The following is a 15,000-nucleotide window of genomic DNA, read 5'->3' as shown; positions in this document are numbered from 1 at the left end:
AAATTGGAAACCGAATCTAAAAATGAAACGGTTGGAAGAACACCGACAACAAGATGCGAAGAGTATGTGGTGCTGGGAAAAGAGAAAAAAGAGAAGCCAAGGTAGTCGGAACGGTGGTCCTAAAGTGCCCAAAATCGAAAAATAACAAGTATTATTTTTTATTTTTAAAATTTATTTATTTTAAATTAGTATTATTGCTATGAGCGACTCAAAAGCAAGAAACACAAAGACGAGAAGCTTCCGTCTTTTATAAAGATACGTAAAGGAGTATAACGTGCATCAGTTAAGGCTATTAGATAATTTCTTTTCACGAATACTAAGGAATGAACATACTAAAATATAAAAATAAGCTCGGTGTACATGCGTTCATCTGTCCCTGAATTTTCGTCATTCCCACACGATCGAAAGTTTTTTCGATTTCTTTTTATTTATTACATCGATTATATATCTTTACTATTACTTCCTTGTTCGAAGTAAAGAAAGTATTGTGAACGCGAAAAATTTCGGTTTTCAGATTTCAACGGAAATATCCATTTTGATCACCCCTGAATCCAGTTTAACTAGTTTCGGTGTGACGTACGTACGTTTATGTATCTCGCATAACTCAAAAACGATTAACCGTAGGATGTTGAAATTTTGGATTTAGGACTGTTGTAATGCTTAGTTGTGGACCTCCCCTTTTCATTGCGATCGACTGAACCAAAAGCGTTCAAAAAAAAGCCCAAAATAAAAAAGAAAATGTATTTTGGACTTTTTCTTAACTACAGTAAGAAGCCCTCATCGAGATCTTTTCGACGATATATCAGAAGCGTTACTTATTTTCATCGGTTCCACAGTTATAGCCAAACAAGATTTTAATTAATAAAATATTTGCATCTTACAAGGCGAAGGCGCATCGGACGAATCTCTTTTTTTAATTTAAATATTTTAATTTATTAATAATTATTAATTAACCTCTGATAGTAAAAAAAAGTACGATAAATGATAATTCGATAATAACAATAAAAAAAAAAAATGAAAAAAGATCACAAGTTTTTAACGAAGTAAAATTTTATGTACTTTTCATTTTAGAAAAGTGTATATTTGTAATTTATTAGGCGTGCAAGGAAATCATGTGGTGTCCGCATCAGATTTTTATAAAAAGAGGAAGAGGGTTTTTGTTTGTTCGGGATAAACAAAATACTACTAGATCAACCGCAACCAAATTTTTACCTATGTTTCTTGGCATAACTGAGAGGTTTTTTAAAATTTTTCGTCTCAATAATTTCGAAAAAAAAAATATTTAGGATTGGAGATTTGCCAGTCGAAGCGTAAATTTAATGAACCGTCGGGTATGAACCGAACGATTCAGATCGGTCAAATGAATAATATTAAAAAAATTAAATTTACGTTCGATAAAATTCAAAAACCTTTGTTTAACAATTACGTGTTTCTTGTCTGACCAGAGTGGTGAATCATGCGAGGCCTTCGCGGGAGGCTACACCGATCGTCACCATCGATTGTTTACAAACAATCAGCGCCTCTGGGCCGCTGTTTTAGGAGGTGCAATGGGGTTCTGTTCTAATATCTCTGCAAGCGATCGTCGATTTTCAAAATTCAAACGGGGTATTCGTTAGAAGACCGAAGACTAACTTTTGTATACATCTGGTACATTCTCGATCTAACAGACCACGGTTATTCGGAAACGTATATATATTTATATATAAAGGTTGTCTGTTTGTTACTTATTTGTCACCGCGACAAAAAAAATAAGTTATACATTTTTTGTCGACAAAGGTGTGTGTAACTTAGTCGGCGTAGTTACTACTATTCTGTATTTCGTAAATCAGTTTCTTCATCGAGTTTCTTATTTATCAGTATTATTCTCGCAACCACGAGGATAACGAACAGCGCGGGGGCCCTGGGAGAGGAGCTCTCTGGGTAGAGGGAATGGCGACCAAAGCGAGCTCTGCGGCCCTGGGGTAGGCTTCACGGCCCCCGGGAGGCCCCGAAATGTCCCTGAGTTGACTCCGGGGTTTGCTTGGGCTAGAACCCAGACCCTCGGGGTCCACAAAAATAATACTTTTGGACACATTATTGTTGGTGCGGGAGCCGATCGAATTTTAAAAATATCGATTTTTTGAATTTGTACTTTTTACGCATCTTTATTTTTTCATTACATAACAATAAATAACCGACCCCAGGAAAGTATAACGACTTTGTTATATCAAATAACGGTTTCAAAACTAGGCTTTTTTTTAATTTTTTGAAATCTGTGTCGAATTATTATACGTTACTTTCTTTTCAGTTCCGTGAATTATTTTTTTTTTTTTTTAATTTTTAGTACGATTTTTTGAAATCAGATTTTATTTGTTTAGTAAAGACAATTGTCACACTTAACGATTTAAATCAAAGAATTGTAACAGTTATAATTTTAATAAAAAATAATACCTTACTATTCATAATGCGGAAACACGTAATGGATTATAGAGGTTCAATTTACCTCTTAATTCATAATGTAGACAAAGTAATGCACAACACGATATGCAAACATAAAATGCGTAATGCTTTGAATAATCTTTTACCCCGGTTTCGATATAAGTCCCGACTCGGTTACTTTATAATATTTTACATTATACAACACACTTTTAAATTAAAATTTCCACTGCGACCAAACTAAAGTGTTTCAAGGAGTTTTTTGTTTACCCAACTATTAACGAGAGATTATTACTCTTCGCAGTATTCGACAGAAAATGCACTACACATAACTCGATTTAATAAGTATCGCGTTCAAATTTTAAATAAAATCACAATCGTAGTCGTAAATCGAATAAAAACAAATAATTTGGATTTTCAATCGACTTCTTTCTTTTTTTAAATATTTGTTCTAGACTTGCTCTTTTATTTTATTTATTTAGGCTTTTATTTTACAAAGTTTCTCGGGTAATTATATAGTAAATTTATTACCCGTCGCCTAAGTAAAAGATTTTTAAACGAAAAATTAAACAAAATTTGAAAATAGATATTCTTTTCCTTTCCCGGCATCATAGCTGTAGAGCTCCGCTGCAAGAAGGAAAGTAGGTAATCGGTACAAAACCGAATTACGGATTTTTCTGTCTTTTACGACCCAGGGACCCCAAAAAACAAAAATAAACGGGTCGTATTGTTCGTAGCGTGTCGGTGTGTTTGAAGCTTTTGACCTAGTCCTGGGTTCGAATCCTGGTCAGGTATGGCGTTTTTCACACACGCTACAAAACACGCATTTCATCCTCTGTGGAAAAAGGTTAAAAAAAACAAAAACAAAAAAAAACTTTTGACCGGATAAAACGATTACAATAAAAATTTAGATACTGACGCGTACGTGACAATTTATCGGTAAAAGTTTGGGATGAATATCTGCAGGCGGTGAAGTAGATCGTTTCATTCGGGTCAATTTTTTCAAACATTTGGAAACAACCAAATACTTTATATTATGTTCGGTACATGCGTACGCGCTTATCTTACTAATTTTTAAAAAGGATTTGCCCCAAAGATAGGAAAAACTATCTTTTTATTTTTTAACCGATTTTTTTGTGTCTTCCTGGACATAATAGTGCAAGTAACCCGAGAAAATAGTTTGGGAGTGGGAAAACCGATCTAAGTTTAAAAATATCGATTTCGTGAATTTTTAAAAGCTTTTTTTTTAGTTTATTTTTACGTATCGTTATTTTTTCGCTATGTAAGAATAAATAACCGAAGCCAGTAAAGTATTGCAACTTTGTCGTCAGATTTGTTTTTATAAGAACAAAAATTTGTTTTTTTTCTACGTATTTTAAATAAATATAAGATTAAAGAATACCAAATAAAATAATACTAAAAGCAACTTTTAAAAAATGTGCCGTAAAGTAAAAAATTATAAATCTTTAAAAATTCAACCGGTTCCAGTCAGCATCAAATCAGATAAGTAGACATTTCACAATTTTTTTTTAATCGGTTCGACTTTAACGTATTGAAAACTAAAAAAATTGAAACAATATAATCATTGAAGAGATTATTTTTCAAGTTGTTTATACAGAGTGTTTCAAGAAGAAACGGAGAAACAATCAGGACATGTTCTACTGGTAAAAATAATGAAAACTTTTATATAAACATAGATCTGGAAACGCTTTGTTTTCGAAGCGAATCCAAAAAGTGTAATTTTTGGCTACTATTGCACGTTTGACCTTCCCCCCCCCCCCGGCATCGCTAGTATTTTCGTCGTCGAGATTTTTGCTATTAATGCGATCTTAAATATAATTAGCCAACATTTCGAACTGTACTTGTTTGGTCATTCTTTGAGTGCCTTACAGGCAATTAGTGACGTGTACTGCAGACACCCTCTTGTCTGTGAAATTCCGCGTGTGATTTCGCAAATGAACCGCCGTAATACAAGTACGACCTTCTGCTGGATCCTTAGAAATATTCGGATTTCAGCGATGAGCGCGCTGATAGTGCGGCAAAGGGGGCTTGTTTCCAGCCTCCTTTCATCGATCGCGTCACTTCGAACGATTTTGTCGTTCTTAAACTTCACCCGATTAAGTAAACTGCGTCACCGTGGAGCTCCTCGTACAGAAATAACCGTCGAGAGGAGGTTATGTGGAACACCAGGCTCGCTCGTGGAAATCTGATGATTCAACCGGTTGCAGCCGTTTGAGTAGTGCGACTGCCAACTAACAGTGCACCGCATCCTTGTGGATTGTATCTGTTACGTGGCATCGGAAAATTATTCTAGAAGAAAATGAAATGTTTTTAACTTGAGTTTTACGATTTCTTAGGGCCGTTCTTTTATATTCGAATATATAAATCGCTTATGCCATTTACCCTAGAGAAAATGGTAATTTTATTTTTTTAAGATGTACTCGTATATAACGTAATATATCTTTGCGTCTTTATTTCGTTTTTAGCAGGTGTTACATGCCTTTTTCTTTGACGATGTAATCTCCCGTTTCTGGGTTTTTAAGTTTTTAATTCGTTTTTAATCTTCCATTTTTTAACGGTTATTTTTTACGACAAATACATCTTGTCCGGGCGATAATAATACGAAAGCGTTTTTCACCCAGAAAAACAAAAAAAAAGGAATTTTTGGGACTCGAATTAAATATTTTTGTTTACATTTTATCGGTGTATTTACATTAATTTTCTCAAAATTAAATTCTCTACGAGTTTTATTAGAAGATCTTCCGCATTATTAGTCATTTAACAAAGCTATTGTAGTACAAATCTAAAAAAAAAACTTGTTTATTGATACCGAATTTTGTGTTTCACGTCAGATATCTTAAAAACTACTGGAGTTACAGTTCTGGGACCTATTGTTTCCTATTTCCCAGCTTAAATTACATAAGAAATCACCGACTTTACTTCTAAATTTGGGTCCCAAAAATTACAGTAGATTTTTTTTATTATAAAAGCTGAAATCCGAGTGAAATCTTTCGCCAACCGTAACTCGAAAACACAGCGTTTCCAAATCTATGTTTATATGATTCATTTTTCATTAATTTCACCAGCAGAACAAGTCCTGAAAGTTTCTCAGTTTCTTCGCCAGACATTATGTATATCGTTAAATTAATCTTGAATCCTTTAAACATTTAATTTCCAACAGTTCGATTAAATTTCGTTTTACTTATTTGTTAAATCGATAATAAATTTGATTTGCTTATATTTTTATTATTCTGTTACTTTTAATACTCTTACTTTCAAAATTTTTTCTACAAAATAGTTATTACACAATTTATTTTACTTATACGGTATTATTTTTCGGGCATTATAATACAGGTTGTCAAACCTCTTGGACCTCACGGACCGGTAAATTCATAATTTTAAATCCCGCCGACCACTAATATGAATGTTTTAAAAAAAATAAATACATTTAAAAAAAAAGGATTAGAGACCATTTTAATAATATGAAATGCATCTATGTAATATAACAAAATTATAAACGCTTATTTAATCGTAAAAAAATACCGGGAGATTCAAAAAAGACTTCGCAGATTTAAAAGCATTTAAAAATTTATCGATATAACTTACAGATTCGGTCGAGTCATTTCACAGCAAAACACCTAGTTTTGACTCCCGTATCTCATTAGTACCGAATTCGGCCACCAGCGCTGTCAACACTGTCAACAGTTTTATTAAAAATGAATATACTTACCGGTGCGGAACGTGCTCGCTGTGCGTTTTAGATTCACGATTTGCAGTCGGCAACTGCAGTTCGACGTAATTTCCATAGAGTACGGTAGAGAGCCTCCTAGTAGGCGTACCATTTACTCTCGACACCAAACCTTTGTCGAGACAGGTTGTTCTGATAAACGTACAAATTCACCAGAACGCCCACGCGTCCCTGAAGCTGCTGCGGAACAACTCAAGAGGAAGCTTTGCGCGTACTCCGAAGGAATCGACTCGACGTGCGTCACGTCAGACCGGAATTCCACAAACGACTGTTTGGCGCGCATTACGTGATCGATTGCGCTTGAAGCCGAACAAACTAAGCGTAGTTCAACGCATTACAGATGACGACAAAGTTTCTCGGCTGCAGTTTTGCACGGAAGCGATCGACATAATCAACGATAGATTTTTAGACGATGTAATCTTTAGCGACGAGTTAACGTTTCACATCGGCGGCAAGGTGAACACCAGTAACTGCCGAATATAAGCTAGCGAAAAACCTCGTGAAACTTTGTAGCGCATTCGTACTAGCCTAAGCAAACAAAGACTGTACGGTACGTTCTTCTTCCAGGATGCGACCGTAAACGGTATCGTTTATTTGAAAGTTGTAAAAAAACGTTCTAATTCCTCGGTTAGACGACGATGAGCAAGATGGGAACCGCTTCACTTTGCCTAGAAATAAGAGATTTTTACGATACTGGTGGATCGACCTCAGGTCGGTGGATCGGTCGTAAATCTCCAATCGCATGGCCACCTCGCTTCCCAGATTTGATCCCGCTAGATTTTTTCTTGTGAGGTTTCGTTACAGATCGGGTTTACGTACCGTTTTTGCCTGCCGACTTGTCGAGCTAAGACTTCGAATTAAAACCGCAGCTGCAGAGGTAACGCACGACTTGCCGGCTACAGTCTTGAATGAAATCGACTTCAGGCGGGATGTATGTCGCATTACAAACGGAAGTCACATCGAACCGATGTGAATGTCGGGTGTTTTTATGAAATTTTATGAAACCAGATCTCAAACGAATCTGTAAGCTATCTCGATAAATTTTTATGTTTTTAAAGTTGTCAAATCCTTTTTGAATCACCCGGTATTTCAAGGTGGTTTAATCGTAACAAAATTATTAAACTTAATTTAATTATTCCAAAATAATTGAAGTTCATTTAAGTATTAAATATTTTTAGTGAGATATTTGTTCCCTGCTTGTTCGAAAGGCGTTTATGGATTTTTTGCTCCAATAACGATAATGCAAGTGAAAGAGCCGTATTAATTTCAAACCGTGACCAGTGGCCGATTAAAATGTGATTTCGCACATAAATGTTGTGCTCCTTTTTATGGAGAGCCAAAAATGAGGTTTTTTTTATAACGATGACTGGAATTTAGCTTTGTAACCGACGTAAGATGATAGACGGATGAGTCTTTCTTTTTCATTTATTCTTAAATTGCAATCTTGAATGTTTGATTCAAAATGATTTATTTCTATTATTCACATTTTGCCACGATCGGGAACTTGATTCCACGCGTTACTACTGTAAGTGCTGTAAAACAATCGTTATCACCTGCCGGTTGAGATCCATCTCTCTCATACATTCAACAAAATTTGAAAACATTTCCGGAATTTCATCAGCCAACCGCATTTATTTTCTTTTGAAAACATCCATTTTTCCTCGTAGAGTGTACACGTCCTTAAATTTTCCTTGCATTTAACGGCCAAAAAAATATCTTTGTCATTTTTAAACGAAAAAATATTAAAAACTTACAAAAATTGTCATTCAGAATGGAAGAGTTCGTTAAAATATATTTTTACTTTCGTTATTAATAAAACGTAAAAAAATGCAAATAATGTTCAGATTTTTTTGCGAACCGCCGGTTGGTGACCGCTGCATTGTAAACCCTGTACAATTTACAAAAACTATCGGCGTATTGCAATTTGTATAGCGACAGTTTGGCCGGTAAAGGACCCGAAACTTTGACCGATCTAAGGATGCGGTTTTCAAAAAAGTCAACCTCCCTCTTAAAAATATTAGTTACGACGGGATACTTCGTACGGGTAAAAAACTATTTTTCCCGGTTCTTAGCGTTACCCGATAAACATTACTAAAAGATGACCGTACTTCGTTCCTCTTTTTTTTTTAAATTACTTTTATTTTTATTTTTAGCCAAATAACCGGAAGCAGATGCAACCAGTAGCGTCGTACATACAGTAACAGGAGCCGGGTCGGTTAAGCCGCCACGCCGTACATCATTGCACCCCCTTAAAAACATCAAAATTAATAAAAACCCGAAAAAGGTTTTTAAATATTTATACGAAGAGTATTTGCAAGCTCCATTGCGACGAATATCTCGTTTAATATAGTCGGAAATCGAGGAAAATTTACGACCGTTATTCAAATATCTTTTACCTTTCTTCACCCCTATCAAGCGGTCGAATTTCGAAAAGTCTAGAAATCGGTTTTTAGATATTCGCATAAAGATTAGACGCACAAAAAATCAGATCGATGAAGATATCAAGCGAGAAGAAAAGTTAAAACTGAAAGTTTTTCTTCGTATTTGATCGAGCGCATGGGCGGAACGATTTCTGATAGCATTCCCGTCGTCGTATTTGTCTGAAGGTGGATACTGCTGTAGCAACGTCGCTAATCAAAAAGAGAAATCGGCTGCATGTTACCGAACGCGGCGACTTACGGCTATTGTCGTTAAATAACTATATAGATACAATTGTAATTTTTTGAAAGCAATTTATTAAAAATACTTCCAAATATGCGTTTTAATTAAGTCTCGACTCAAAAATAGGATACGACACGCAATTGCAATTATTATTTTCAACAGATGATAAGTTTTATAAATTTTGGGGTGCGATAGAAAGTTTTTGATGCGGGCGGCGGGCGAAAATGTTTCACGATCGGCGATTTACACAGAAAGTAGATTTAAATCGATAAGAAATAAATTTTTAAAACGCTCGTTTAACTTACCTTATTTGAACGCAGCGTAACTTTACCGCCACACCTTGCACAGCATCTTATGTTACAATAGTTGCACATGTGGCCCACACCATCGGCGAACTTTGTTTTTAGACATATATGACACGTAGCGTCCAATTCAATACCGGCTTTTTTCTGCTGTTCTGATCTTTGTCGTATCGTTTCTTCTAAAATTTCAACTTCATCTTGTTTCCGCCTAAAAAGAAAGAAGTATTAAATTAATGGAAAATATTTATAATTTTATATAATAGAACGGTTCTCAAATAGTAAACGTAAAACTAAACGGTGAAAATTTCAAAAGAAAAAAAAATTAAATTCAATTAAAAATAAATAAATAAATCGAGCCGAAGGTGCGATATACCGGACGGGCCGGTACAAAACCGACCTCAGCCGGTTTTATATGGCCCGTCCGTATATGGCGCATGCGCATTACTTGAAGGTCATCGAATCGCTCATAAGCCTTTGGCCTTCCCCTCCGGTTCGGCGAGTCTGTAGTGTATGTGCGTCACGTTCATTAAATTGGGTTACGTATTTTCATCGTGGAGAAATATGTTCGCGTTTCAATAAATTTGGTTTGTGAAAGGTTTTAAGGGACGTAGTGTTTTTTAGTTTTTTTTAGTTTCTTCCATTTAACATAGTAAACGTCAAAAAACTTTCTTGGAAAGCGATTTTGGAGTTGAGGGAACAGAAAAGATAAAAACATACCGAGTTTTGGAATTTTTACACCTCTTTTTGGTTTATGTAAACATATAATTATAATTTTGAGATAAAACTTCATTTTAAATTACCCCCGTTTCAAAAAAAGAAATCTTTACACCGTATAAGAATAAGTAACCGTATAAGAAGTAAGGAAAGTATAAAAAATACTTTGTTCTCGGCTTTTTCTTAATTCTGTTCAAAATTTAATAAGATGAAAATCTTCATAACATGAATTTTCTTCATCCGCTTTAGAGGAATTTGTGATGGGTCAGGACGGAGATATTAATCAAAATATAAGCCAAAAAAACGTACGTACGTACGTACGTACATAAATCTGCAAATTTCTGTAACCGTTTTGTGTTTTTTTGTACTAAGGGAGTGTTCAAACGTCGAAATTTGCAAAACTGCCGATACCAAACTTCTGGCCAACCGCTGTGCTTTCCCTGTTTATCTGAACTGCTGCAACAGCAAATGAGGTGTAGCCGGGAACGTAAAAATGATATTACTTTCCAGTCTAGATAGCGCTATAACAGACGGGAAAGTTCTACAATTGTTTTGTCAGGTTTTTCTTATTTAAATATTGTAGATCAAATAATAATGTACAAATTAATTTTTTTTTTTACTAATTATTCTACGAGTTAATATTTACTCGTAGATGTTATCGTTTCATTCATTTAGTTTATAACGAGATGAAAGAGATATTTTTTCCGGGCATTTGATCAAACATAATAAATGAGGTACCGCATTACTTATTTGTGTGATAATTGTTATAACCGACACGAAACAAAACTCACTCTCAAATCGACAAAGGCATCCTTAAGAATAACAAGCATCTCATATCATATCGTGCTTATTACGGAAACTAAGGAATAAAGTTATATTTCGTTTTCTCCTTCACCGAATCGAATACGATTCACATTCACATACAAGCGCGTTTAATAAAAATCGTTATTCGGTAGCCTCGTAGGAGGTCTTTTTAAAAACACCAGTGCGTATAATTAAGTCTCTGCGCTAGGCACTCCTTAAATTTTGAAGAAGTGCTCTATTCATATCCAAACCTATGCGCCCAAACGGGCGCCGCGTAAGAAGTCGTGCTTTCAAAGACACCTGGGTACATCGTGTTCATTTGACAACCCGTAGTCTTTCTGAGCAATTGTCCTAATTTTGTGCATCACTGAGACGGCGTCCGCCGCTACTTGCTTAATGCCGTTGCTACAAAGCAATCTTATCAAACAAAACACGTTCAAGCAGTATGTTGAGAGCGTCTCCTCTGAGGAGGGACTACCATTTTTTGTGAAGGATGCCCCCTATAAGCCTGCTACCGGTTTTATCTAAAATCTTTGAGAAGCTGTTCTTGTTCGGATTGTAGTCGGCGTTGGAAAGTGAAGGAGTGATACCCGATCATCGATTCGGCTTTAGGGGCGGTCACTCGACTGCGGAACAAGCCCGCAGAATCGCCGGTGTTATCGTCAGGTTTCTGGAAGATAATCGCTTCCAGAGTGAAATCGACACGAGTTCGGCGGCCTTGTTGGACATAGAGAAGGTATTTGACAAGGTTTGGATACCGCGTCTTCTTTTCGGATTGAAATCTGCGCCTACCACAACCGTACTTTATAATTCTACGCGACTACTTAGACGGTCGCTTCACGCGCGTTAATTACAATCAAGAGATGTCAGTGTTTCTCGATAACGACTCGGGGGTTCCGCAAGTTCAGTTCAGGGGTCGGTTCTGTTCCTGATCTACACTTCTGACCTATTCCAGCCGATATCACGGTTGCGTCGTACGCGGATGACACGGCGATCTTGGCGGTTGACGGTAGTCCGACTACCGCCTAGGAGAAATTTCAATCTGCAACGGATACCGTCAGCGTTTGCTTGCATACATGAAGGATAAAGGGTTAATCCGGCCAAGTCCAGCCGCGTGACCTTCACGATGAGGAGGAAAGATCGCCCTGCGGTTCGGTTATACGGTGTCGAGATACCTCGAGTCAGAACGGTACGGTGCTTGGGCTTCTACCTTGATCGCCGTTTGACGCGGGAGGATCGTGTTAGATATTCCGGAAGAAGAATGTCTTCCAGTACGCGTAGTATGATGTACCGATGTACCGGATGAAGAAGATACGCTGGATGTCGGGTAAGAGATCACAACTTTTTTTGTCCGACAAGATTCTGCTCTGCAAGGCACGCTTTAAACCGATATGGACGTACGGAATTGAACTCCGGGGAACGGCCAGTAACAGCGATGTGGAGGTCGTTCGAAGGTTTTAAAACAAACTTCTACGGAACATAACCCACGCGCCGTGGTTTGCGAGGACTGCTGAGATTCACGATTACGTAGGCATTCCATACGTTCGAGAGGAAGTTGGACATCTAGTTTCAAGGTATGTGTCCCGATACGATAAGCGTATTAATCATCTAGCTTTGAATCTGCTAGACAAGAGCGTAGACGTTAGGAGACTAAAACAGCTCCATGTGTTTGATGTTGTTGATGGCCCGTTACCGTTTCGTTTACCGTTCTATTTAAAGTTGTTACCTATTTCGTCGTTTTAATGTTAATGTCGACTGGATATTCGAACGGACACTCAAAGGAACTGTCAAACGTTATATTATTTACGTTACATTATTGTTTGTTTGTTATGTTACGCTGTTGTTTTTGTATCGCTTGAGGATTTTCATCGGGTGGCCCTATTTCACGTGACGGTTGGTCATACGACTTCCTTATAGATTCATTGTAGAAGCTGATTAAAAATAGGTAAGAATTCGGCCAAAAAAAAAATATAAAAAATATGTATCGATTTATTAATAATTATTAACCTCTGAATGTAAAATTTTTTTACGATAAATAATAATCCGATAATAACGATAAAAAGTATCAGAAGTTATTAACGAAATAAAATTTTATGTACTTTTCATTTTTAAAAATGCGTTTATGTAATTTAACGGGCGTATAAGTAAGTCATGTTGTGTCCACATCAGATTTTTTCTTTCGGTTTGACATGTACTAAAATCATTTCCTAAAATTTAGCGAGGTTGTTTTTTTTTATAAACCTATCAATATATACACTACAGCTTGTGTATTGAGGATGCTGGATTTTTTAATGTCGGTTAAAAATGCAGAATTTTTAATATCTTTATAAACAAGAAAATTGAAACCTATCTTATTTTTTACAAACAATTAGCAAAATAATTTTAATAGTATACTTAACGGTTTTCATAATTCTATCGAATAAAGCAAATAATGCATTTTATTTTCAAGTGTAGAAAAATAAATCGATACTTCAAAGTAAAGAATTATAATCACCCGACACTTACAGAACGGTACACCTTATGACATAACTTATAAAACAATTATAATAATAATTAATACACGCGATAAAAAATTATATAAAAATAGATTATCAAAACGTTTAAAAAATTATTTAAATAACTACAAGAAGTATTAATAATTTCGATTAAGAAAATCGCTTACGACACGCCGGAAGGCGGAGGCAGATTTCATCGGTGCTAAGTAAGGGATAAAAAAAACTTTTCATCTTCAAGTTAAGAAAAACTTCAAATTTACTCAATACGACAGCTGTTTTACGTAAAAAAAAAGTTTCACGTGTTTAGCATACGACAAGAATCGACTGGAATCTTACAATTCCAGCCGTTTCCCTTTTTGGTCATCCCTTGCCGTAAGGGTTGGTCATATCAAAATTTGTTTCAGACAAAGGTCTTAAGTAGTGCTACGAGGACTAACGACCACTTTAAACCGATTCGATCTGCGCCTATTAAGGGAGGTATGATTTTTTTTGTCTTCGAAACCCCATTTGTTTCCACCCCCTGGTCCGACAGTCGGTCATATCGAAAAACATTACTTAGATAAGTTTTACGCCCTTATTCAAAAAGCAGTAAGAACTTTAAACGAGTTGGACGTTTTCTTAATAAAAATGTTATAGCGATATATTTTTTCGATAAAGTCTCCCCCATTTCCACCCCGACGATCCCATTTTGGCCCGTTAACGAACTCGACCGATATTTGGGGTTTTTATATTTTACGTATCAATTTTAAAGCGATCGGCGCAAAATTACGCTAGTCATCGACAGTTATATACGTTTCCACAAGAAAGTGAAATGTATATATAAACTTGTAAACTGACGGTGGTTTTAGGGTCTGGGAGATGTGAAACGCGAAGATAAGTCGAAATTTTCCGGAAGTCGAATCACGGTACCCGTTACAATACGGGTACCTTTCTTATGAAATCTACCTAAAAAAACTAGAAAATATATTAAATTCATGCAGCACCCTTTCTTAACTTTATTTAGAAGTTTTATCGACGTTATTTAATTTAACCTTTTAATAGAAATAAATAAAAAAAATGATTTAACGATTCGAAATAATTTTTCATATCGGTTATTAAAAACAAATAAATAAAAAATAATGTTTAAAAAATTTGTACTAGATATAAAACAATTTTTTTTAATATATTTTTGTTTTAAAATGACGCATTAAGCAAATAAAGAGTTCTAAGACCATTAGATTACACTCTGTAATCATATATACGGAGTAAAGTTGGTGGGTTCTTACGTAATTTGAGCTGGGAAATAGGATAACTCTAACTCCTGAAACTATGCTAAATAACAAAAATAAATAATAATAATAAAGATAGATAGAAGATCACTTTTTTTTCGATATTAAGAGAATTAGGTTAGGTAACAAAACTGTAAACTTAATCGCAGCAACGTTAACTACCATATACTCTACCGTAAAATAAAATTTCTGGGAGGATTATCTGATTCTTTTCCCATCGAAACCGGCGTGAGACAACGAGATGGACTTTCTCCGCTGCTTTTTAACCGTGCTCTTGAAAAGATAGATAACGGAACAAAGATTTAGACAAAATTAGTGAAATAACACCGGGAACTAAAGGACTGAAGATTAACTGTTTAGTTTTCGCCGATGAGATGACATCATTACCTAAAACCTGGAAAGAAGCTGAACAACGAATTAAAGAATTAAAAAAACAAGCTGCTAAAACCGAGATTAAAAATCGCTTTTGAAAAAACGACAATTTTGACAAACGATAAAAACTGTCGGAATTTCCTTAGTACAGAGTGATTTTTTAGTCCTGTTACCCGATTGTTAATGTCTGGTAATTTTTTTTCTAAGAAAGGGAAATTTTG

General features: G+C 35.6%; 1 protein-coding gene across 6 annotated transcripts in view; it reads right to left on the bottom strand.

Moving 5' to 3' along the window:
- Positions 1-9,335, bottom strand: part of Rim (Rab3 interacting molecule) — a 300,437-nt gene extending 291,102 nt beyond the window's left edge. For all 6 annotated transcript variants that reach the window (XM_075380711.1, XM_075380713.1, XM_075380709.1 and 3 more), the window contains exon 1: positions 9,130-9,335. In XM_075380711.1, coding sequence (XP_075236826.1) covers positions 9,130-9,198 — 69 coding nt within the window. In that variant the 5' untranslated portion in view covers positions 9,199-9,335. The remainder of the gene's footprint in view (positions 1-9,129) is intronic.
- Between the last annotated feature and the right edge of the window lie 5,665 nt (positions 9,336-15,000).

Source organism: Lycorma delicatula, chromosome 12 (genome assembly GCF_047948215.1).
Source record: "Lycorma delicatula isolate Av1 chromosome 12, ASM4794821v1, whole genome shotgun sequence".
Taxonomy (NCBI): domain Eukaryota; kingdom Metazoa; phylum Arthropoda; class Insecta; order Hemiptera; family Fulgoridae; genus Lycorma; species Lycorma delicatula.
This window is presented reverse-complemented; position numbering and strand designations above follow the sequence as displayed.